We start from the raw sequence: 25,140 nt of genomic DNA on the forward strand, positions 1-25,140 counted from the left end.
TACATAAAACGCATAGGCACCCACGCATGCACACATATACTATAGCGGGTGTAGTAAGTAAAACACAATCGCACGGCATGATGATAACATCAGAAATCAGGGGGAAACCGAAGCGAACGATACACACCTTACACTCATTTAGCCCTAGTAGTATATTGATACGTATTATATGCAACCAGCCAGGGAGAGACCAACAGCATACACACGCACACATACCCACGCAAGCAACCCACTGCTGTGACACTTACTTCAGTCCAAACGTAGAATGTTGAGCTCCAAAAACAGCTCGAAAGCAGCTCGAAGAACCAATCTTCCCAAGAAACTGTGCATTTGTGTGGGTGTGAATTTGTGTGTGTGTGTGTCTCCTTGTATGGATACGATTGCAAGAAGGAAAAAGTAAGCAAACCTTTGTATTTATTTAAAAAGTGAAACTTAAAAATGAACCACTGCAGTAACCCAGAGTAAAGCACGAACGGGGAAGAAAGAGGCGGATTCTCGTGTATCGAGGAAAATTTAGTTTTTTTTTATAACTCTATTGCTATACATATATTATATACATACACACACACAACACACACTCGAATATATTTAATACTTACCCTCAAAATCTGTAAGCGAGGACGGTCGTCCAGCAACAGGGAAGGGTGAAGTGTTCTTTGTGAACAAGCGAAAAGAAACATAAACGATCCCAAAAGCTTCAATCAGGTTTAAACGAAAAAGAAAGATATGTGAAGAAATGCTAGTTTTTAGCAAATGAAGAATGCGAACATGTCCAGAATGGAAAAACAGAAAAGCAATGTGCAGAGCAGCAAGGTAGTAAGAGCAGGGATGTGAGAAGTGATAAAACCATTTTTTTTGCTAAACGTGTTTCTATGTACCAGCGAGATACCGAACGTCAAACTTTAACGTTTAACGACCCCCCCGCTCACCGAACTATCGCTTGGGGACACACGCATGCCCGCCTGTGACACAAGTGCCACTGGTGCAATAACTCCACTATAGAGCCTACTCCTCAGTCGGATTCTGCAATGGACGAATGGAAGATTTATATTTGCTAACGGGGAAGAGTAAAAGACAACTTGGATGAAATCAATGAACAAATCTTGTGACAGTCGGAGTACGCACGCGTGTGTTTCGCAATGCTTGGGTACGGTGTGCGTGGGTGTATTTTTCGTAAACGGATTAATAAGAGTATGACGGGAGAGCAGCAACACAGAATCATTAAGACATCATCATTAATCAATAAAAAAACAAGTCAAAACCAAAGCAACATGTACGCAGTTTTCTTCGGCTAGCAAAAGGGTTGGAAGAGTTGCTGCGACGCCTGGTGTAAACATTTGCGTTGCTGTTGGGCTCCGAATTGAAATCCGAAACGAGATCAAGGCTTGACAGCTCTTAAAAAGAGAAAAAATGATATATATATATATATATATATATATATATATATATATATATATATATATATATATATATATATATATATATATATATATATATATATATATATATATATATATATATATATATATAAATATATACATATATATACATGTACAGGCGGTCCCCGAGATACACGGTTAATGGGGACCGAAAACGGCCGCAAAATACCGCGTATCTCGAATTTCCGCGTAAGTCGAGTCTCGTGATTTCCAGCAAAAATATCTCTAATTTTCGTGTAATTTTGCAAGTAGGAGGCGGTTTTAGTCACTTCATGAATTATTTGATATGATTCTGACTGAATATAACTGTTTTAAACCTTTTGAAATAGTTTTTAAACATTCGATCAAAACGGAAATTATTTGGCAATTTACAATTGATGTGTCAAATCAGTACAATTTGCTCAAAGAACTGTCAAAATTAGAAAACCGCGTATCTCCGAATCCGCGTATAAGAGGTACCGTGTATCTCGGAGACCGCCTGTATATATATAGACTTGTGTTGATTGTTCGTCCCAATTAAGGCATGGCTCATGGTTTTAAGTGGCTGGATTTTCCCTGTTGGAAATTGGAAAGAACAGGAACTACGCTCCCAATCTAGACATTATTATCTCAAACATCACAGATCTTGTCATTGAAGTACAAGTTCAAGTTTATTCCAAATTGTCATCCAAATGGTTTAACAGTTCCCAAACCTAACTAATCCGTACCTTACTAATCTCCTATGAGTAACCGAAATGAAACTTAAAATGCTCGCAATGAGTAATAACAGCAAAGAGCTGAAGAAGTTCCCCACCCTGTGGAAATGAGTTTACTTTTGCAGGTGTCCCTTCTAAAATGCTCGAAATGCGCCCCAAGGCGATAGATTTCGGCGATTTATCTGGTCGTTTGAAGACCCCGACATCCTGACGATGGTGAAGACGAGCAGGATATGATGATGCACAAAAGAGCTCGCTGTCTGAAGTGGGCGTTCTCGAGAGTTCTTTGTATTCGGCTCAAGGTAAAGATAATGAAAATCCTAAGGATCCTGAGTACTTGCTTGGCCATTAGTATTCCAAAAAAGCAAATACATGGAGAGATACACAAACACACTGGTTGTGAAACAGGTTCGTCTAACACGGTCTAAATCTTTTTATTTTATCTCAAACCTTCAACTCCAACTACACACAAATAGATGACGTGTAGCGAGCATGGCACAGTATGGTCAAAAATTTCCCTACGTAACGTACACGCAAAACAAAAAAAAGGTAACGCTTGAGCACTTGGTGAAGAACGCTTGATGGGTGTCGTCGGGAGAATAAATAGATAACAAAGAAACAAAACAGAAAAAACCGTAACCCATACACGCTACAAGGGTTTGTGAATCGGTGGCGTGCGCTGTCGTTGCTTGGTAACTTGCTGAAGTCCGACCGATGGAGATTCACTGAAATGAGCCTTCACACTCACACACTCAACCACTGTTCTGGCACTGTTATTTTTTGGTTTCGGGAGGTGTAGTTCCCTTCCTACTGGCATCTAGCTGTAAAATGGCGTTTCAATCATCGACATACGGATTGGCGGGGATGGGGCCTGCCGTCAAAACTTGCCGTCATCCGAGTGTAGCGTGTCGAGTCCGTCCTCCACGTTAATGTGGATGTTAATCGGGCGCTCGAGGTCGAGCAGCTCGGACGGAGAGCTCCGCTGCGGATCGTCCCCGCAGGTAGCAGCAGCTCCAGGTGGTTGCCCGCTGGTCGGTTCGTCCTCCCCCGACCCACCACCATGATGGTGGTCCGCGAGCGACGGAAAGCCGGACAGCTCGTCCACCAGCACACCAAGGCTGTGGTGCCCGTGGTGATGATGCTGCACCGACCCAGCCTGATGATGATGATGGTGATGGTGATGATGATGATGATGCTGCTGCTGCTGCTGCTGTTGGAGCGAACTCTTTTGCGCCGAATGTGTGCCGCACAGTACCTGCTGCTGCTGTTGATGGTGATGGTGCTGCTGGTGTGCCGTTGCCAGCTGCTGATGGTGTGTGGACGGTTGCTGAAGCAGCGTGATCGGTTGATCGTTGGCGCCCGGTGGTCCGGACGCGCTCAGCAACGTTTGATCGAGGTTGAAGAGGGACTCGTGCTTGAAGCTCTCCATCGCACCGAAGTGGTCCACGTGCAGGAACTTCATCTCGTCCTCATACACCGAGCTCGGATGCTGCTGCTGCTGATGATGATGATGGTGGTGGTGCTGATGCTGTTGAAGCTGCTGCTGCTGTGCATGGTGATGTAGCGACTGCGCGGGCCCATCGTTTGAGTGTAGCGTGCAGCAGCCGCCACTATCCTGGCTGGCCGCACTGACCGTCCCAAGGCAGCCGTCGGCAGAGCTGCTGACGGAGGTGGAGGTCGTGGTGTACGGTGTGCCGGTGGGTGTTAGCTTCGTCGCGGACGAGGTGGTCGTACTGGCGCCGGTAAAGCTGTTCCACTCGAACGTCAAACTGCTCGACCGGCTGCCATCGAGCGAGTTCAGATGGTCAAAGTTGAGGTTCAGGAACAGGTTGGGCGACAGTCGGCCCGGCGACGACAGCGAGCCAATCGTGAGGCGGGGCAGCTCCGCATCCACTACACTGTAGCCGGACGAGCTGACGACACCCGGGCCGGTCGGATCGTCTGCTAACCCAAGCGTCATACCGTGCAGGGAGCCCCCGTCGAAGGTAAGCCCCGAGCTGCTCGAACTTCCCGGCAGCACCACATCCACCGTATCCAGCAGTGATGTTCTCGCGCCAGGTCCTACATGGTGCTGGTGTTGCTGCTGCTGCTGCTGCTGTAGATGATGATGCAGGTGATGTCCAGCCTGTTCGCCCGACATCGCATCGTTTAGGCTTTTACCCAACCCGCCCAGTGAGGCCACCGCTTGGGAATGGTGCTGGGACTTCAGTCCCCCGCCCATCCCGTGCAGGACCTCGTCCGAAAGTCCCAGCCCATCGTCGTCCTCGTCGTCGTTCAGCATTCGGCTGCTGCCGGTCGCATCGGCCGCGTCCACCAGCAGGCCCACCTCAGCACCCAGCAGCCCAGTATCGCCCGTGCCGTCTGCGCGCGGACAGGTCGTCGCTGCCCCTGTACTGGTGGAGAGCACGTCCTGCCCGTCCTGGTCGGGGTCGCCGCCGCCTGGTCCGCCACCGGTAGTCTTTTCGCTTTTGCGCCACTTGGCCCGCCGGTTCTGGAACCAGACCTGGACGCGCGCCTCGGTAAGATCGATGCGCACCGCCAGCTCCTCGCGAAAGAACACGTCCGGGTAGTGCGTCCGCTGGAAGGCACGCTCGAGCTCCTGCAGCTGGAGCGAGTTGAACGTCGTTCTGGAAGGCGGATTGAAGAAGGTTGCGGATTAGTGTGGAAGGGCGTGCTGTTTGAGGATGCACACTGTTTTGAGGTTTGAATGTGCAGAGATGCGCTCTGATAAGGCTGGAGGTACACTGGAACGTGTTATGCTCCAGTGTGTTCTGCAAGGGGTTTCTTCTAGGTGATTTCTGTGTTTGAGGAAGATCACTGTGAAATTTGTCATTCGTGCAAACTTCATAAGAACGTGTTTTTTTTTTGCTATAAACTGAGCACAAGGGAAAATCGATTGAAAAACTGTAACAGAACCACACAGTAAGCCTATCCAAGGACTGCGTATAGCGTGCTTTGCGAATACTCTTCATATATTCGCCCCTTCCCACCACCGCCACTAATAATCACTTGCACATCCACTTAGTCCATCGTGTGGGCGTAGGTGCCATACCTGTAGCGGCGCTGCTTTCGCTTCATCACGGCGAACCAGAAGAATCCCTGAGGCGTATAGTACGGGATTCAGACGGCCCTGCGTCCAGCTGGTGCGATGTCTAGTGACCGTTTCTGGCCCGTCCGGTCGGTCGCATCGGATCGAACTGTGTCGCTCGCAGCCGTGCACCGCTTCTTCGATTCTCAACTTTGCCTTATCGGTGGTGATGGTGGTGGCGCTGGTGGTGTGCACTGCCATCACCTTCCGCAGGAATCGATCGATCCGATCAGCGTGCGTTTTGGACGCGACACGCTCTACACTGTGCCTGTACCTGTCAGGGCAGAATGGTGGACGGGACATTGCTACGGCTTCCATTGCCTCGGTGAAGTGCTGGACCTGCCTGGAGTTCGCGTGTGTATGTGTGTGCATTCTTTGTCTCTGCCCGCGTCCCGTCCAGCCAGCCTTCCCGGGCGTCGTGGGTCGCGAGACATAAGCGCCTGCAGAGTGTCGAGTGGCTGCTCCAGTTCCAGTTGCCGCAGTAAGCCGACCGGACGGGGAGCGCAAATCGCCCTTCGATTGCACCGGTACCGATTGCAGGACCCACCCCGTCCCTCCAGTTCGAGGTAGAGCCTTCACCCCCCATTCATCCAATACCTTGTTGCGATTATGTCCCGGCCCTCCTCCCCGCCTGGTGGCTTACTGGTTGGTCGGGGGGTTGACAACGCGCACCATTCTACAGCTTCTATTTCGCTCTACCATATTGAGGCTCCTCAGGTTCAGGGCTTTTGAAGGAATGTTGTAGCGTCCAGAAACCCATGCATGCGGTGTTCGAATTCCTTACAGTCCAGAACTCCCTTTTCCCCCACCCGCTCGTTTCCACTCGCACTAGCCTGGGGAATATCTAAAGATTTAAGTACCATTTTCCTGTCAGTACTTTGGGACAACAAACGAAAAAATAAAACAAATGTAAAAAGGAAACAATCCAACATTTTTCGCCGCAGTCTCAGCCTGGTCGGTGTGCGTTTGTGTTTGTGTGTGAGTGTATGTGTTTGTGTGTGTGAGCGAGGGTATCCATTTCTCTTCCGCCCTTCAAGTTTCTAGGGTTTGCACCATCAAGTGGTGTGGCGTGCCTTTACAGCTTAACGGCCGCCCCGTTCGCAACGCCATAACGGATGCAATCAGGAATTACTCGGCCTAGCCAAGTGATGCGACTTTACGCATCACGTGCATCTTCCGGGTTGGTGCGCCGCCGATGACCTTCAGTTTTCAGGAGTAATGTTTCGTTTTTGTTTTTCAAACGCAATTAACCTTCATTGCGAAAGAACTTCATTGTAGCCAAAGCCTCTATAAAGAACACAAACTACAACAACTGTCCAATAGAGATGTAGCTTATAGCTCAGAACTAGTTCAAAGGCGGTTGAATCATTTTCCCGAAATACACGCGTCCCAGTCAACGAGTCATATTACCGCAGTACACGTATAATAACTCCTCCTCCAAGGCATACATTTTATCAATGAGCAAGCGTCATCACACCCACCGGAATTCCATTGTTCTTATTTCAACGCACCTGCAACAAACCCGTTGCTGGAATCCGTGCAAAAGCGAAGACGAGTTCTGATAACAAGGCAGGAACAACAGGAAGTAGGTCCAATCCGTGCTCGTGTGTGGATGAAGATAGAGATGCACAAAACACAATGGTTTAGCTCCGTAAAGCAAGGTAATTTTATATCGTGGCGCCATTTCGGGGGCGACCTGTCGTCCATTAGTAACCACTGGCAACGACGCCATCCACTGGATGCACTCCAATTCGAGCTACGCAGCCCCGGTGTATTATAAAAGCGTAGCAAGCGTACGTGGACGCTGGTTAGTGGTACACCAGTTGTTGGCCGTCCAGGTAATCTCCGTGCCTGGCCATCTTGTTGCTGGATTTACTCTGAATTGGACGCGGCGTAGTGATGAACTGGTGAAGCGTCTGGTGGATTTGGCATCGCCCAAGGGAGCTATTGCAGGCTATTGCACCAGGCTCTAGTTTAGCTCAACAAAACATGAAGTTAACGGTGAGTGCAGAAGCATTGCTTAGGAGTTTGCTAAAGAAGAGCTAAAAATCTTTGTACTCCTGTCCCGCAGCTGGTTGTGTGTGGTTTTCTGTTCGGTTTGATATTGGCGCCCATCGATGGCCGACTAAAGTACGCGGAGGTATTCCCAAGCGAAGCGTTCCAGAAGCTCGGCGACTCGAATGGTCCGCCGATGCGTGACCCATCCGAATCCGGGCCAGGCAAGCAAACGGAACCATCGGAACCGACCGACGGGGGACCACTGAACTGTTTCCCGCTGGCCGACCGTTTGCACAAGTACGACTGGGCCCGGTACTATCTGCGCCATCTGGCGGCGGGCTCGGCAAAGGCTGCCGGGTACTCGCCGGCGTCGCCGGGAAATGCGGAGGAGCGCCCCGAAGCGCCGGACGGCTCCAGCATGGCTGGGTTCGTGACGCGTAAGCGTTCCGACTTTAACCGGGAGATATCGACCGACCTGTACGCCCAGTACCCATCGTCATGTGCGTGCCAGACAAAGGTAAGGTCCGTCCCGATCCTCGGTGCTCGGGGACATTCTCAGGAAAGGAGCTCGGTAGATCATTCGTTTCGAATTCTCCCACAGTACGAGCTGCTCGATCTTGGCTACACGCACTTCCCACGCTACATCGTGAATGCGATCTGCCAGAACCGGAGCGCCAACAGCCGGAAGTGTTGGCGCGGCTCCAGCTGCAAGGAGATCCCGTATAAGGTGCGCGTGCTGACCAAGCGGTCGGACAACGAGTCGGGCGAGCAGGACCACCACTCCACGCTGCTGCCGGAGCCGCTGCGCGAGTACTGGCGTTTCAAGACGGTCACCATTGCGGCCGCCTGCCAGTGCTCGATCTGACGGTCCACCGTGGACACCCGGGCTTTCGGTCGCATCGATCCCAACCTGGAACGATAACCGGAATAGGAGGGCGTTTCAGCGGTGCCGTCCTGAGGTTGCTAAAATACACTGTCAACTTGTCCGCTACCCAGGCTTTGCTTTTACTGTGCCAAAAATGCGAGGTAGGCCTCCGTTTGTCACTCGACGTCTGTGAGGGGTGTGTGTGTGTGCGGTGTCTTTCTTTTGGGAAGAACGGATACCACTAGAATAAATATCGTGGTCCTCATAATAAAGCAACGTGTCTGATGTGTCACATACGGGAAGATACGATCATGAGTCCTCATTACTCGCGTGACGTCTTTTTGGGATTGCTGAGTTGTCTAGCCACTAGGAGAGTCTTTCCACAAGATGGACGATAGCAGCAAACTGATTGCAGCACCTTGTCCCAATGTTGAATACAGTTGGCAGTGAAGAGGTGTGGCTGGCCCGTTTCGGTCTGGAGATCGTAAAGCGTAAAAGCGGTACGCCCCGGATAATGGGGAGCCGTCGTCGTCGTTGGCAGAGCAGCGAGGGTTGAGAAACTCTGGGTGCTCGTACTCGGGCTTTTCCAGCAGATCCTATTTTCCAAGAGAGCCATTTTGGGAAAGCATGTGCTGTTCTGAGAATCAAGTCAGAAGAGAGCTTCGCAGATGTCATTGTGTATGTATGTGTTTGAGCGAGAGAGCGAGAGTATGTGAAAGGTCCTTTACCCTACAACTCCCTTCTATGCAAACAAAAACGACACCCCTCTATTCCTGTTATCATCCCTTCGTACTTCCCGTAGTTTTCCACTCTCTGTTCTCACTTCCGTGGCCGAGCCGGGTATTCTCGCAATCTCAACTTCCATAGACATGTCTGCTTGATGTCTCTCTCACTCTCCCGCTCATTCAGCATTGTTCTGTCTGCTCGCTCTTCACACCTTCGCCAGCTCGCTCGGACTCTCCGGCAATTTCGTCAGGGACGCTCTCGCAGCCCGAGTTATCCTGGCACGGCAGGCAGGCAGCACCGACCACAGTCCAGACTTCCAGGCCCAAGCCAGCGTTCGCCGTCGGAGGATGACGAAAAAAGAAAACAAGGGTGTGACCGGAGCATTGAAGGCAACGCCAGCACGACGACGACGTGTTTGCGTTTAGGCGAGTACCGCACGGTTTCTCCTGGTCGGTTGTGTTGCCTTGGGACGTTGGGACGCAAAACGTGCAAACGCACGTACGAATTCGTGACACGATCGTCGATTGGGCACGTACGTGCGCGGTGTGCTGTAGTGAAAGTAGGGCAGAGCGTGCAGTCCCCGAACAGTGCTGTGTTGCGTTCAACTCAGCAGAAAAAAGGGGTGTGATTTGTGAACCAGAACCTTGTAGAAAACGCGCCCGGTGAAAATCCTGCAGGAGTGTTTTTTTTATCCAGAACTCCAATCAAAATTGAAATTAAAGTTAATTCGTGTGCAACAAAAAACGTGACAGAACAGCACGAATCCCGTGCGTTGCTCACTGCGCCCTATTTCGCAGCCGTGCAAAAGGGAGCAGAACGGCAGGAAGGGACAGAAGTGAAGAAGCAAAAAAAGGACGCTCTGCTCACTCTCGTTCGTTCGCTGTCTCGCACAGACGCGCCTCGGGTGCGCACAACAAAGAGCCTGGGTGCGTGTGCGCGCGTGTTTATCCTTGTGTACGTGTACCGTGAGTGTGTGTGATAGCACAGAATTTGCGTTTTTGTCCTACAGGAGTAGAAGAAATATACAAGAAAAAAAAAAATACATACACCGTCACCTCCCTGCTAGACCCTAGCGAGTAAGTCCCGGTGATTCATCCGTCAAAGCTGTGGGCGATGGCGCACGAAGGCTGCTGAGACCCCGTGGGGGCGACAACCTTTTTTTACGGCGATGCAGTCGACGGGCAACGGCAACGGTGGTTGGCACGGCACGCAATGCCAGTGAGCCGTCATCGCACGAGAAGCAGCAGAGCCTTGTACCGTCGTCGGGTGTGGGTGTGCAGCCCGTACAGCCATTCCCAGTGGCCGAGCATCTGGGCGACAACCCGCGGCGCGGAACCAACTTCCCCGGAGGGTCGTCGGGGCAAACATCTGCCCGGCAGCCCGCGTGGACATTGAAGATCCTGAGTAGCAGCAGCGCAGGAGGGCCTCCGCTTATCGCCATCTCACACAGACACAGTGAGAGAAGAGTGTCGTTTGTGTGTATGTGTATGTGTGCCGAAGTAATGGCACTGCAGTGATAACTTCAAAAGCCGAAAAGCTGGCAAGCGAGAACATCTTAAAAGCGTTCCCAGACAATAGAGGCACAGACACAGGGAGTTAGGTTTTGCTCAAGAGCAGCCTCTTCAGCGTTCGATACCGTCGCCTGGCACGTCTTGCAGACCAGGCACCCAGCGATCCCAGGGATTTGGTGACGCACTGTCTCCTCCCTGGTGCGTCATCGGGAAGACATCCGCTCAGCTCAGGTCGCTCTCCGCGGTACAGGAAAACGTCGTGGTACCTCCCCCGCGAGTCCTGGCTGCTTCAAAAACAACAAAAAAAAACGGAAGTGAACTCCCGTAGTGTCTCCGTAGTGCGCTCCCGAACCAAAGGTGGCCGTGCGGTGTTGTGCTCGCGTCCATCATCCATCAGCTCAAACTCCGCACCATTCAAACTGGGCCAGCGAGGGGACCGCTCCTCTCTCTCTCTTTCTCTTACACACTTTTCCTCCTCACTCTCCCGCACAAATCCCATCCCTCCTTCCCCTCTCTCCTACATCAGCTTCAACCAGCTGCATTGAAGACGGCCAGCACAGCGCGGTCTGCCCCGGTGTAAAGGGTCGCTAGCGGGCAGCGGAAGCATTCCTAAACCCCGGCCGCCACCATGGGCTACCTGGGGATGGCCGAGGACGACGATCAATATCGGGTGCCGCTGATAGCGAAGCTGCTGCACGCCCTGCCCCACTACAACATCACCTTCCACCGGATCAACAACACATTTCGCCCATCAAATGATGTCTATCTCGAGGTGATTAAACTTGCATTGAACCGTTTTTTGTTGTTGTTGTTGCTTTTCTTTCTTACCGTAGAATGTGAGTATGCGCGTGTGTATATAATAGAGAGAGAGAGAGAGAGAGAGCAAGCATGCGAGTGTGGTAGTAAGGTAGAGCAAGAATATGCAACAATGGTTGCCCGCTATCTCGGGTGGTGGCATGCATTATCCTTGCATTATCCACTTGATTTCGCTTCTGGAGCGCCTCAATTTCTGCAACCCGTACAGCGTCTCGTGCTTATTAGGTGCTTCAAGGCGCTTTGGGGACGTTCGATACATCTTGTAGTTCGTTGTGCGCTCACGGCACTTTCTTCTACTCTTTTTGGCGTTCTATTTTACTTCACTTGCCTGCCAAGAGGAAGCGGATGTGGCAAATGTTGTTACCGACTGTACCTGCTGCTAATGATCTCATTTGGCAGTATGCCCTCTCTGGGGAGGGCGGGAGATTTGCATTTTGCAATAGGGCGTTGGTGCCCGCTTTCCGACCATGCTTGGCACCGCAACGACGACATGTCGCGGCCTAGCCTACTTCGCTAATGTGATTGATTGATTTCTCCGCGGCTGTGCCGTGACGAGCAATTTAATTCCATTTCATCCATGTCTTTTTGGGTCATTTGTTTTGGGATGGAAACGGTTTTTTTTTTAAGAATAATAATTAATTTGAACTGAATGGCCTCATTCATCTCTTTCAGTGAGAATGATGGATGAATCGAACGGTTAGACGACCTCATGTTGACACATTTGTGTCCTGTTGAATGTCTGCTTTAGACTCTTGGAACTAACATTATCTGTCTCTTTATCTCTCTAACTCTTTCTCTCTCTCTCTCTCTTATTCCTTTCGTCTTTTTACCACCAAATCTAGAGCCTCGGAATCCTCGGCTCGATACCGGCCGCCCTGCTGATAGTGTCGCTGTTCGGGCTGCTGCTCTACCTGCTGACGCGCTGCTGCGACCGGAAGCCCCGGCCGGCCCACTCGATCACCAGCCTCAAGGTGACGCTCTCGATCGTTACCGTGCTGTGCTGTGCCGCGATCGGGCTCGGCCTGTACGGCAACGATGACCTGCACAACGGGCTGCTCGAGGTGCTGCAGGCCGGCCGGAAGGTGGACGGCGTAGTTTCGTCCGTGCGCAACCAAACCTTCATCCTCGAGAACACACTCACGATGAAGATCCAGCAGCAGCTGACCGAGCTGGAGGACATCTTCGACCAGAAGACGAACAACCAGACCGCCCTGGCGCAGCTGCAGCAGGCGCTGCTGACCGCGAAGGGCAACATTACGATCGCAAAGAACGCGGCTAACGACATCCGGCGCCCGCTGGTGGGCCTGACCATCACCGACTTCCTCACGGTAAGCTGTCTCTCTCTCTCTCTGTCCCTGTTTATCTCTTGGGTTTTTATGAGTTTGGAATGTTTTTTGTGTCTGGTCTCGCTGCAGAAAGGAGACCAGTGGGAGTTGATACGCTGGCCCGGCACGGTCGCCATACTGGCGCTGCTGCTCGTCCTGTGCGCGGTGCTGCTGGTCGGCGTGGCGCGCCACTCGCGCTGCGCCCTCATCCTGTTCAGCGTGTGCGGGCTGCTGGCCGTGACCGGCTCGTGGCTCATGTCCGGCCTGTACCTCTCGACCTCGGTGGCCGTCGGCGACCTGTGCAACGATCCGGCCGACTTTCTCGTGCACCAGGCGCCGCACGAGCTGCCGGCCGACATCCTGCTCTACTACACGCAGTGCGATATCTCCCGCTCGAACCCGTTCACCCAGCGGCTGCGCGAGTCGCAGAACGCGATCAACAATGCGCGCAACGCGATGAGCACCGTGTCCAAGTGAGTTTCATTCATTTAATTCATTTAATTCTTTTATTACTTTCACAGTCTGGCTTTAAGGTTTAACTGAGTATAGTATCTTGACTTCAATATAATTACAATAATTCAAGGATGTAGAAAAAGTCACAAATATATACATTTATATGCATACATAAACAGAAAGAGAGATTAGGAAGACTGTTGAAAAGAAAAAGAGCAGAAGAGCAGCTAAGCATTTAAAGACGAATTAAATTCAAAGAGATCCTGAAAGTAGTTTAACTACCTGAAACAGGATAACAGAGGATCGTTTTCCACGTCTCTTTCAAATGTGAAACAAGATGTAAATCTATATTAATCTGACATTTCATCTCAGATTGAATTTATTTGAAATTAAAAACTATTTTGATGAAAATTAAATATCAGAGTGATTTGGAATAACATCTTGCAGGCGGTGAAAAACAATGTCACATTAGAAAGTGACTTGGAAAACCCTGTATGACAATACAATGTCTAAAGGATGACATCAACTGATGCCACGGGAAGATACATATAGACACATATGCAAGGAAATCTGGAGTATCAATAGATGAAGCAAGTAACCCGCCAATAAAACTTGACTCACAGGACGGTGCTGGCTTAGTGATGGCAAAATAAATAATTGTAGTCGCAGTCATAGAGAGGGAGTTGTGTATGCCAAAGATACATCGACGTTTCCTAGTCTAGTGCATCGCTCAATACTAGCAGAACTCCATGTCATAGTCCAAAATTGGACGAACTAGGTTGCAGTAAAGAGTTCCATAACAGGAAAGATCTCTAATATCAGGTAAAGCCCTGAGTATGAATCCCAAGGTTTTATTTGATTTAGTTATTACATCCTCCAACTGTTTTTTGAAGATTAACTGGCAATAAACTGTAGTCCCAAGGTCATAAATAGAGGAAACACGAGACAGAGTTAAATCGAGTAGCTTATAATCGAAGGCATATGGACGAGTAAAAGAGGGACAAAGGCACATGCAATTAGCAGAACATCATTCAACTAATGAATTTAGGATGAGTGGAAGTCTTTCGCAATCAGTACACAAAGAATCAGAGGAAAGAAATTGATGTCATCCGCATATTTCTTTTCATTTTTTTCATAAATGATGTCTGTTCAATCCTTATGTCCTGTCCTGGCCATCTCCTCTTCGCCGACGATTTGAAAATCTTTCTTCCATTCGCAACTGAGCGGGATCGCCTCACCCATCAGTTGTTTGTTAAATCCTTGTACTGCTGGTGTTCGAACAACTTTTTAAATGTGTATTCAGAAAAATGCTCGGTAGTAACCTTTTCTCGTGCTCGTAGTACGTTGATATATTATTATTTGTTTATGGATATGCAGTTAAATCGTGTTAATCTAATTCGAAACCTACTGTTTGAGGACGGACTAACCTTTTCTGTCCATATAGATAGCGTCATTAGTAGAATCAGCCAAATTATCTACCTACTAATTCGCTCAACACTTGACTTCAATGATCCTGCTTGCTGCTTTAAAATTTTGTATGTTGCTCTAGTTTGACCTCTATTAAAATATGCCAGCATAATATGAAGTCCTACCAGTATTAGAGGCATTACTCGACTTGAAGGTCTCCTCTAAAGTCACCTCTCCTTAAAGATGGCTTGAGAGTCGGCTTGAAAGTCTCCTTTACCCCATATCCAGTCCGTTGTCAACTTATGGGATGTGATTCTTTAGGAAAAAAATACGGCATATTACTCAGTCTTGCTTTACTGTTGATTCGATCCCAGGCACTATCGATGTTGATCTAACCTTCTCTCTACCATTCATTTCTACGTTCCTTCTAGATCCCTCTGCCCTCCCTCCTCAATTGGCTATCCCCACACGTCGACGCTAGTATTGTCATACAGGGGTCTCCAAGTCACTTTCGAATGTAAACATAGTTTTTCACCGCGTGCAAAATGTTATTCCACATCACTCTGATATCTAATTTCCAATAATAATAATATTTTTAATTTATTTTACCGTGCTTTGAAGCCGGATCGCATCAACCGTTGACAATTACAGTGTTGAAAATCATGGTGAAGAAATTTAAAATTATTATAATGAAAATGAAATATCACAGTGATATCGAATAAAATTTTGCACGCGATGAAAAACAATGTTAACATTCTAAAGTGACTTGGAAAACCCAGTACCTTCTTTCCGTTCCCATCTCCTCTTCTCTCACTTTAACCACTTACTGAATAAAGTAATTTTTGCTTCTAATAGGAATTAATCTTCACTTATTCATAGCGTTCAAATCAATTAAAATAAATAAATAAAAAAATAAACAAACAATTACATAAATACATATAGAAAATGGCCATCTGGAGGTACAACATTATAGATTTCATTGATGAAAATAATAATCAATAAGGGACTCAGCAGTTAGGTTTTACTCTAAAACATCGATCTTTTAGATAAAAATTAAGCCAAGTTATCATTGTTGTCCCAAAGCCAAGCCTGAGCTGGTGGAGGGGGTTCGTCGTCTGCTGCTTTCTGTTCTTTTACACTAACGTACTTTCTCTTCCGTCCGCTTCGCTTCCTAGAATCTCGCCCGTACTGTTCAAGAACGCCGGCCTAGCGCCCAAGCTTGGGTCGGTCAACGCGGACATTAAGCTGTGCGAGCGTCTGCTGACCGGGCTGACCGCGCTGGTTGACTGCCGCGCCGTCCACTACAGCTACCTCGTGGCGACCCGCGGCCTGTGCGAGTGTGGCCTGCTCGGGCTGGTGCTGATGCTGATCGCCAGCTTCATGGCGGCCATCCTGCTCACCATCATGGTGTGGGTCGACTCGCATACGTGGATCTACATCCGCAAGAGGTAGGTTGCGCGCACGGGAAGGGGGGAATGGGGAATATAGTCATTTACATGAACCGGAGGGTGAAAATTGGGTAAAATTTGACAACAACAACGAAAACAAAATCATCCCATTCACACTACCATCCCACCATACCCACCCCCATCTCGACCCACATCGGGGCAATGGTTTTGTGCGCGTGTGTGTGTGTGTGTGTGTGTGTTTTTCTCTTGCAGAAATGATTATGCGCAGGTCGAGGAGCAGTCGTACGTATCACACCAATTGCATCCACAGAGCCATCCAAACATGAACACTCGCACACTCCCACATCATCCCAAGGGGTAAGTCGCGCGACCAGTGGGCACCCAAACGCTCAACCCTCCCTTTTCTCTCCACCCTTTCCGCTCTCGTTTCGTTTCATGGTATGGATGCAGCCCGCCGGTCATCAGCGGGTCGCACACGATCGCGCATCCGGGCCGCAGCGCCAAGCACGACCTGGGCCAGATGCAGCAGCAGGCGCAGCAGCAGGCCCAGCAGCAGGCGCAGCAGCAGCTGCACCACCAGCAGGCCCACGCCCAGGCGGCGCAGCAGGCGGCCCAGGCCCAGGCCCACATGATGCACCATCACCAGGCGATGATGCGGGCCGGCGGCACCCACACGCTCGGCCGGCTGCCGTCCCACAGCAGCCCGACCCACCTGCACGGCCCGAACAACGGCAAGTACGCCACCCTCAGTAAGCACTGCAAGACGCTCGACGCGAACGACTTCTACTGAAGTTACGCCGCCTGTAACGATAGAAAGTTCCATCCACCCGCCATGCACCCGCAGCAGCACTATCACGCCCACAGCCACCCGCCGCAGCAGCAGCAGTTGCAGATGCAGCAGCTCCAGCAGCAGCGCGCGATGCTGGATCCGGCGACGGCGGCCGCCGCCGCCGCCCACCATCTCCATCTGCACCAGCAGCAGCAGCAGCAGCACGCCGGTGGCCACGCTCATCCCGCCCAGACGATGACGATCAACCGCAAGCTGCACGGGGCGGCAGGGGTCCCGGGGGCCCACCCGACGCTGCCCCCGGTCTACGGCGATGACACGCCGCCCCCGCTGCCACCGCTGCGCAACCCGCAGAAGGCGCTACTGCCCCAGCCGGTGGCGACCGTCGCGGGCAGTGACGCCTGCACGACCGACCCCGGGGCCGGCACCGACAAGCAGATCTACATCTACTCGACCGCCAAGTACGGGCGGTACGATCCGAACGGCAAAACGGCATCGCAGCAGCAGCAGCAGCCGCAGCAGCAGCAACCGCATCCAGCCCCCGGCAAGGGTGTGGAGGGCGGCCCGGCCGACAAGGGCAGCGCTGGCGGCAAGAACCCCAACACCACCACGTTCAGCTCGACGCCCGGCTACAGCAGCAAGCCGCTGCCGTCGATCATCAACTGCCCCCTGCCGGACATACCGAAGGGGGTGGCGGGCGCTGCGCCCACCAGCAAGGACGACATCTACGTCAAGCGCAAGCTGCTGACGGACCACCCGAACGGCAGCAAGTTTGCCACGCTCAAGCCGATCCCGGCGCCCAAGATTGAGCCGAACGGGCTGAACGGCAAGCACACCGGGGCCGACCTGGCCGCCCAGCAGCTGCCGCCGCCGCCGCCGCCTCCCCTACCCTTACCGGTGACGGGCGGGTCGTCCGGTTCGTCGGGCGGCTCCTCGTCCGGGTACGGCACGGCCGGGCTGACCACCTCGCAGATCCAGTCGCTGCCACTGCCCCCGCCGCCGCTCGAGCTGCAGAGCGACCCGGACGATCCGGGGCTGCGGTTGCCACCGCCACCGACGAGCGAGGAGCTGCTGGAGAGTGGGGCGGCCGGCCAGCCGAACGGGGACGGCGTCCCGAACGGGGCCGACACCTCGGCCCTGGCGGAGAAGCCAGGGCATGACGAGAACAGCTTCTACGCGGTGACCGAGCTGTAAAGCGGCTGAAGTGCAACAAACAAGAAAAAAACGTGGAACAAAACAAGGATGGAACTCTTTAGGGTCTTCACTGCCCGATTGTGCCCTTGGGCGGGATGCCAATCGGTGGGCAAACGAACAACACAGCAAGACACCTACTATTGTTACAGGCAAATACACACGACCACACAGGACGAAAAAAACGGAAACGAACACAATAATCGACCGGAAAGCGATGCGGCAGTAAACGAAACCGAACAAATGCTAATCGTAAATATATATAGAAACACACACAAACACACACACACAGGCAGACACACCCACACACACACATACACATATACACCTTAGCGCTGTAGGAAAATTGTAAGAGAGGGTCGGTTACTAGTGCGGTAAGGAGAATACTAAAGGTTAAAACAATTCTTACAATTAGATGCTAATGCTAGTGTTTTTGGGGAAGGTGGGGGGAAGCGCAGGGCATGGTGCCCTTTGCGAACCCGTGCGAATCGTGTACAGAGCGGTCGTGGGATCCATCGTGTCAGCGGTAGGCTGTGGAGCGTGGTTTTGTTGGCGGGTAAGGGCAACACTTGGTTCGTGAAGGATTTTTGCGCCAAACTTACGCCTAATTTTGGTGCCATTTTTTGTTTCTTTTTCTTCTGCTGCACGGCTTAAATCCCATTCGTTTAGGATTTTTTTTTCAGAAAGAAGTTACCAATTTCCGTGTTGCAAAAAAAAAATTGCTTCCGTAAGTTCAATTAAAGCAGCAAACAATATTGATGCTTACTAAAAGATCTGTTCAACTTGCTGTAACAGTGCTCGAGCAAGCCATAACGGAAGGGTTTTGTTGTGCAGATCGCATACTTTTGGGCGCATTGTTTTCCGCAACTACGCCTCGAAGTATGCAAAAGTGTCGTTTGTGTCGTTGAGTTCAGTTTGTTTCGTAGTTTGGCTTGTTTTTATCTTCTTTTCCGGTTTCCGGTGAAACATGGAGACAAAGTTATAGGAAAGGTCCTTCACCGCAGCACGCTGACACGCGGCCAAAAACTAAAAACAAAATAGTCGAATTCATGTAGCGAAGCGCAAAAACACTCGTAACACACTTATCGTACACATTACCGTAAACTACTACACTACCCAGTAAGGATTAGGGATATTTTGCCGAATGAGGCGGACGAGATACCGGGAGGAAGGCAAAAAAAGAAGAAACACGCAAACACACACATTAACACAGGAATTGGAGTGACTGTGGCGCGAGTCGACCGGGCAGGAATTGTATGCAAATTATGAATTAAAAGGATTGACAAGTATCAAACACGCGGCAACTGGGCATTACTACAACACACACCCGGGCTTGCTCTGTGTCATGGGGCGATCGTTCCCGTCTTAAGGAAGGATAGTTTTATAGAGATATACAAGCATATTAGTGGTAGAAACGGTACGGTGGCGGCTTTCGTTCGAATGATTCCCTTCCCTTTTGCTAGCAAGTTACGTTGTGGTCCTGCCCGTACCCGGGACTTGGTGTGAGAGGTGCAAAGAGTGAGGGTGTCTGTTCTTGTTTTTTTGTCGTTGTTTTTTCGTTTTTTACATCTTTCAACTCACCTGCTCAGTTTGTACGTCATAGCTTAAAGAGGGGAGTTACCGAGGAAGTTACCGGGGCACGAGGGATGTACGTGTATATGTAGGCGCTGTAAGTTAACAGACCCCCATCCTCCCCCACCCCCCCCACAGGGCAGACACGGAGCTTGGGAGCACAGAACGGCGACCGATAGGCAACGATTTTACAATCACTCGCAACCCAATTCGTCGTATCAACAGCAGCATTCTCGCCTGGCTGGCTGGATGCGTACCTAGCCTAATTGCAAACTGCAAACTATTGTTTGAACGACAGTGTCAGTCACGCTGTTACCCGAAACGGCTCAAAGTGTGTCTCTTTACACGCAGATACGCAAAGAAAAACAACAACCGCAACGCTGTTCGGTGTACTACTGGCACTTTACTAACCAAAACACACACACATACACACAACTCGAGTACGTGCGTACAGCACGAAATAAACCAACGGCAGCACTTACGCGTAAATCAACGGAAATACTAAATCAGGTGACGGTTACCTCGAATTTTCGACAGCAGGCAGAAGTTCGGAAAAGGTTCGGCGATTGTGCACGGTACCTTCAACTCTTTTGTACGGCGCACACACACACACACACTCTCTCTGCCTCTAGCAGATTACTTTTATTGCGGTACAGTCTTTCCTCGAGTTACACAACCTTTTAATTGTGACAGTTGATATTAGTGATGTGCTCTCTGGAGCACATCCACGACTTCGATCCGACTGCGACTCTTGTTAGTACGATTCCACTAGTTGGAAAAATGGGATCCACTGGTTCCGTCCGGAATCGTCCGTAGTCGTTCGAAGTCGTCCGTAGTCGTCTGGAGTCGTCCGGAGTTGTCGAGAGTCAGCCAAAGTTGGCCAGAATCGTTCGAAATCGTCCGGTGTCGTCCGGAGTCGACTGGAATCAGAGTCGGTCGGTTCAACAGGAGCCGTCCGGTGCAATGTGCTTGTGAACAGGCATTTCATTTCGTTGTGTTTTTTCGTCTTTCACCTTGCGCGTGTTTCGTAGCCCTTTGTTTCGTAGGCCCACTCCGGCCGACTCCGGACGACCCCAGACGACTCAGGACGACACTTGGCGATTCCGACCGACTTCGGATAATGCTGGAGAGATCTACCTTCCGGAGTTGGTTCCTTAATTATCGGAGTCGGATTGGATTTGACTCCGGATTGTTGCCAATTTTATCCATCACTAGTTCATATGCCAAATCAGTACAATTTTCTCCAACAATAGTGAAATGCAAAATAAATTGCATTATTGTTGAAAGTTTGAATAATCGAACAGAAATAATCGAATTTTCTGTACGATGTGTATAGAATTTGTAATTAAGTGCATCAACGTACTAATTGAATTGAATTGAATTGTATTTAATTGAAAATAACCTTTTATCAACAATATTTTGGCCGAACTACGTGATATTTGAGTAGCACAAATGTCTCCAGCACGCATTATTCGTGTAACTCGGGGAAAGACAGTACTGTTTACCTCTTTCCGCTCTTGCGTGCTCTAAGTACACTAGATCGAGCGGTAGTAGCTGTTACCTAGTACACTGGCCATCACTGGCTGGTGTACGGCACGCGTGATGTACGGCAAACTTCACTGCCGGATGTGCATGTGTGTTCTATTGGATGGTGGGGAAAGGCAGGAGACGAAAAGGAACGACCAACGAAATACTGGCCGGTAGATTAAAATGCAATTAAAAGACACTCACACTACTTACTTTTTAACGAACCTACCAAAAACAAAACAAAAATGGTAGAAAAAAGGCTGATAAACGAACAAACACAACAAAAACAACAAAGTAATGGAAACTTTAATTGCTCAACATCGACCACGGATGGAGAAAAGATGGGCTAGTTGCATTTTTATTCACCCTGATGAAGGTGGAGGTGGCCACGGAAATGGGCCAGGGAAACAATCAAGCTACAACAAGTGCACAATTTTACACCTCGAACAAATCTACACCTTCGCAGCATACACACATCCTCTTCATCATCATCATCATCTGCTCTTTCATTCAACCCTTGAAGGTGGTTGACTGTCAAGGTGAGGAGTACGCTTCGGACTGCTACTCGATGATAAGTGTGCGGATGTGGTGGGTAGTAAGTGTCGCCAAGGCAATTGGATGGCAGGGAACACATACATAGAGACATACATGCACACACAGACACTCAAACAGGCAGTAAACTGAAACAATCGCTACTCTTAGTATCCCACAGACTGTTGTCAGTAGGGCAGGTCGTGCGGGCTCTTGTGTGTTTTTTAACAGATTTATTTAGACAAAAATCGGATTTCTGTACGTGAAAGTATATGTGATGTTAGGCTATACTATCTTGCAATGTTTTTTGTTTGTTTTTTAATTCACATGTTCCAATCATTAATTAACTAAGCTCGCTTAAAGATCACTGCACTCGGAACTCGATGAAATGCCAAGATTTCATGTAAGAAATAATTCAGGTGGGACTTTTCTTTCTGTTGAGGCGTACATTTGTAGTATACAACCAAAAACAAAAATTAACAACAACAAAAAAAAACATACACGAACGGAAATGCAAAGTAAAAAAAAGAAATTAACATAATTTATAGCCTCGGAGAGGACAGCAATATTGCTTACTCCCCTATCTCATATTGCTGTGCTGTATTCCAACGTGTCTCGTTTGGTAAAATATTTCCTTACTGCGTTATCTCCGTTTGTGGACCGCCCCTGTATTGTAGTTGAGAAAGGAACAGGCAAGCATGTAAATTTAAACTTAGACGAAACTGGGAGGGCGGGATAAGAGGGCAGCAAAAACACATACAAACACATACAGTAAGCATGAAAAGGGATGTATGAGATGAGGTCATACACACATTACATCAAACAGCATTAGAACATGGAAGAAGTCACACTCATTGGACAAGCCCGGTTCCCCAACCATTATCGTCAATCAGCGAATTACAAAAGTTCGTTTCATTTCCTCGCCCCACGTTGAGGAAGGAAGCGACTTACAGTAAAGCAAAAAACAAACAGCATTTTTTCATCTTTAATATACATAGATATAAAATAACGTATATAAATATATACTATATAAAAATAAAATAACATCACAAGCTGGACATGACATTTCCTGTTGAAAGAAAACAACAGTGGATGAGAAAATGTAGCAAAACGCATTCCTACACACACAAAGCGGAAGCTACGGATTAGTAAAAATTTACATAACAGACATACTTCTGAACGTATGTTTGTAGGCATGGGCGGGAGCAGATACAGAAAAGAGATAACAAACGAATTGATAAGAAGGAGGATAACACATCAATGCGTTCTTTGGAACCCTCTCAGTAACCCTATTAGTGAAAACGCGAATTGAAGCGTAAAGGTGTATTCTCGCAAAACATGTATTATTTCTAGTAGATCGTCCAGCAAATCCGATACCAATGCTGAACGCATATATTCGTTGCTCTAACAGCAGAAGAAATTTTTCTCATACTGCAGGAGAATAAATTGAAATAAATTCAAAAAAAGAAAACAAAAAACAAAAACTTAACAAAAAACCCAACAGGCAGAGAAAAATCTACAATTTGACTGAAATAGAACAGCGAGAAAACAGTGAAACCATTCATATAAAGTAGCAAAACATATTGGTGAACACTGCACATCGAACAGACCATGAAAATAAAACCAGAACACTCTCCCACTAACTCACATACGCTCGAAAACGCATACACGCATTTTCCGACAAGGAAGTCAATAAAGAACAGTTGATTGTACCAAGGATAAAGTGGAAGAGGGCAGGGTAACTAGAAAGACCGGAACAGTACTACGGCAACTAATCAATAACTAAGAAGAAACAATACGAAACCCCATGTGAACATTGCTGAAAGGAAAGACAAACCATTAGCTTCTCTGGAAAAGTGTGAGGAAATGGTATAATGATTTAAAATAAAAAACGAAAACTAAATACAACACCGTGCTTGCGCCAATGAGCAGCGGGGGTCTGTCTTTTGTTATTATTTTCCTTTCGTTCATTTGACGAATTGCTAGTCGCTTATACAAGGATTTAAAACGGGAAGGTCCGAATCGACTCACCCATTGATAACCTCGAGTTTCACTCCTCGTGAAAATTTGGTCACACAATAGGCTGCCGCACACGTAACGATTCCTTGAACACGAATCTTCTTGTCAACACTAACGAAAAAATAATTGCGGACCTTTCTGAATGCATTACACGACAAGAATCTTTTCCGAAACAAAACAAAAGAGTTTTACACAATTAAACGTCTCTCTCTCTCTCTCTTGTTGGCCTACTCACGATACTGCACGTCGATGTGACATGGCACGGTCATTTAAACAATGATTCTCCAGGATGCTCGGTCCCTGACTGCAGCCTCCCATCCATGTAGACACCCGATCTCCTACAGGTCTCGATTCATCTGATCCAGCCATCGAGTTCGCTGTGCTCCCCTGCGCCTTATGCCAAACTGGAGTTCGCTGTTCAATACCTTCTTCTGGAGGGGCATGAGTCCGGCATCCTCATAACATGTCCCAGCCATCGTATCCTGCCAGCCTTCAACACCGTCAGGATGCTCGATTCGCCATACAGCTCAGCAAGCTCGTGGTTCATCATCCTCCAAACTCCATGCTCGAACACACCGCCAAAGATGATCCGGAGGATGCGTCGCTCAAACACGCCCAGAACGTTTGCATCCTCCGCTCGGATGGTCCATGACTCGTGTCCGTAGAGGACTACTGCGCGGATCAATATGCAATATATCTCACATTTCGTGCAGGCTTGATGCCTTCTGGATCTCAGCAGTCAATGTACGTATTCCCCTTCATTCCCCGATTCAGTACGGCTCACGAGCAGCATGGGGTTCCTTGGTTGGTTTTTACATTTGGCATTTTTTCTCTTGATGTATCTATTTGGTTCGTCAGATGACATTGAAATAGCCTTACTGCTTTTGACTTAATGTGATCGGAAGCATACGGGAAGTACAAGGAAAAAGGGGTTTTATCTGACGCAAAAGTTAAATATCATTGCAAGAAAGAAATATTCAAAACAGAGAGAAGGTTGTTCGAGTTAATCGTACATATTCGATGCCTTACTGGAAAGCGAACGCACTCATCGATATTTGTCTGAATGATAATGGAGAGTCATTTTGGGAATTAGCAATTGCAGCGCTAATCTAAACCACTCGCCTGGATTCTACGGAACTCGTTGGGACTCATTCAGACCCATCCGGATATTCATTCACACTGATCTGGACTGATCCGGAGTCCAATCCGGTTATGATACAGAGTCACTACTAGTGACTCTATTCAAAATGAATGCATTTGTGGTATTTCAATTGCACTTCTAGCGGCCCGAAAGGCACTAAAGTAGGGGGAGATTATGGAACGGAGCATGATGGAGAAAATCTTATACATTACCTACAGCGGCGGATTAAGGGTATGGGGGGCCCTAGGTGGTAAGACGAGTTGAGGCCCCCTGTAAATGGTAACTGGTGTCCGTGGGGGGGGGGGGGAGGGGTTCGGGCACTTGGGTTGGAAGATTCGAATAGTTAACTTGAAGTCCATACGATCGTCAGTCAGTCACACAGCTTAAATCAGTCACAGGCTTAAATGTGTGGGTGGGGGGAGGAGTGCAAATGACTCACCAGCCTTGGGGCCCCAACGTCCATCCTTCCGGGGCCCTACTCTGTCCATAAGGCATACATCTAATACATACGGCATACTATACCCTAAATCGGCGGGGCCCCAGGCGATCGCCTAGTCCGCCTAACGTTAGATCTGCCACTAATTACCTATTATATATATAATACATTTAAATGTTTAAATCTTATTCTAAAGATACCAAT

At 48.9% G+C, this 25,140-nt stretch overlaps 4 protein-coding genes across 6 annotated transcripts in view; 3 read left to right on the forward strand and 1 right to left on the reverse strand.

The window, feature by feature from the left end:
* Nucleotides 1-1,266, forward strand: part of LOC11175704 (protein singed) — a 21,346-nt gene extending 20,080 nt beyond the window's left edge. For both annotated transcript variants that reach the window (XM_003437073.2, XM_061646736.1), the window contains exon 6: nt 1-1,266. This exon is cut by the window's left edge and continues 590 nt beyond it. The gene's annotated coding sequence lies outside the window, so the exon portion shown is untranslated.
* Nucleotides 1,267-2,543: 1,277 nt separating this feature from the next.
* LOC5666764 (homeotic protein ocelliless) lies at nt 2,544-6,794 on the reverse strand. Its single transcript, XM_061649704.1, has 2 exons — nt 5,187-6,794; nt 2,544-4,761 (listed from the first exon to the last, which is right to left on the reverse strand). Exons 1-2 carry the CDS (start codon nt 5,210-5,212, stop codon nt 3,012-3,014), a joined length of 1,776 nt encoding a protein of 591 aa, XP_061505688.1. The 5' UTR covers nt 5,213-6,794; the 3' UTR covers nt 2,544-3,011.
* LOC3289772 (uncharacterized) lies at nt 6,486-8,391 on the forward strand. Its single transcript, XM_555854.3, has 3 exons — nt 6,486-7,223; nt 7,294-7,737; nt 7,822-8,391. Exons 1-3 carry the CDS (start codon nt 7,212-7,214, stop codon nt 8,083-8,085), a joined length of 720 nt encoding a protein of 239 aa, XP_555854.3. The 5' UTR covers nt 6,486-7,211; the 3' UTR covers nt 8,086-8,391.
* Nucleotides 8,392-9,114: 723 nt separating this feature from the next.
* On the forward strand, nt 9,115-23,255 carry LOC1277373 (protein tweety). 2 transcript variants are annotated; one of them, XM_061649711.1, is made up of 6 exons: nt 9,117-11,094; nt 11,981-12,466; nt 12,554-12,936; nt 15,499-15,771; nt 15,985-16,089; nt 16,183-23,255. In XM_061649711.1, exons 1-6 carry the CDS (start codon nt 10,951-10,953, stop codon nt 16,520-16,522), a joined length of 1,731 nt encoding a protein of 576 aa, XP_061505695.1. In that variant the 5' UTR covers nt 9,117-10,950; the 3' UTR covers nt 16,523-23,255. The 2 variants fall into 2 exon arrangements, with proteins under 2 accessions (XP_061505701.1, XP_061505695.1); XM_061649717.1 differs by lacking the exon at nt 15,985-16,089 and having other exon boundaries at nt 9,115-11,094; nt 16,183-16,522.
* Nucleotides 23,256-25,140: the final 1,885 nt, after the last annotated feature.

This window comes from Anopheles gambiae, chromosome X, assembly GCF_943734735.2.
Source record: "Anopheles gambiae chromosome X, idAnoGambNW_F1_1, whole genome shotgun sequence".
Taxonomy (NCBI): domain Eukaryota; kingdom Metazoa; phylum Arthropoda; class Insecta; order Diptera; family Culicidae; genus Anopheles; species Anopheles gambiae.

Excerpts from the sequence above, each read along its gene's own strand:
- LOC3289772 (XM_555854.3), top strand. Across the intron at positions 7,738-7,821 it reads CATGTGCGTGCCAGACAAAG|TACGAGCTGCTCGATCTTGG; the intron begins GTAAGGTCCGTC and ends ATTCTCCCACAG.
- LOC1277373 (XM_061649711.1), top strand. The coding sequence starts at position 10,951 with ATGGGCTACCTGGGGATGGCCGAGGACGACGATCAATATCGGGTGCCG. Across the intron at positions 15,772-15,984 it reads TGGATCTACATCCGCAAGAG|AAATGATTATGCGCAGGTCG; the intron begins GTAGGTTGCGCG and ends TTTCTCTTGCAG. Across the intron at positions 16,090-16,182 it reads CTCCCACATCATCCCAAGGG|CCCGCCGGTCATCAGCGGGT; the intron begins GTAAGTCGCGCG and ends GTATGGATGCAG.
- LOC5666764 (XM_061649704.1), bottom strand. The coding sequence starts at position 5,212 with ATGAAGCGAAAGCAGCGCCGCTACAG. Across the intron at positions 4,762-5,186 it reads CGAAAGCAGCGCCGCTACAG|AACGACGTTCAACTCGCTCC; the intron begins GTATGGCACCTA and ends TCCGCCTTCCAG.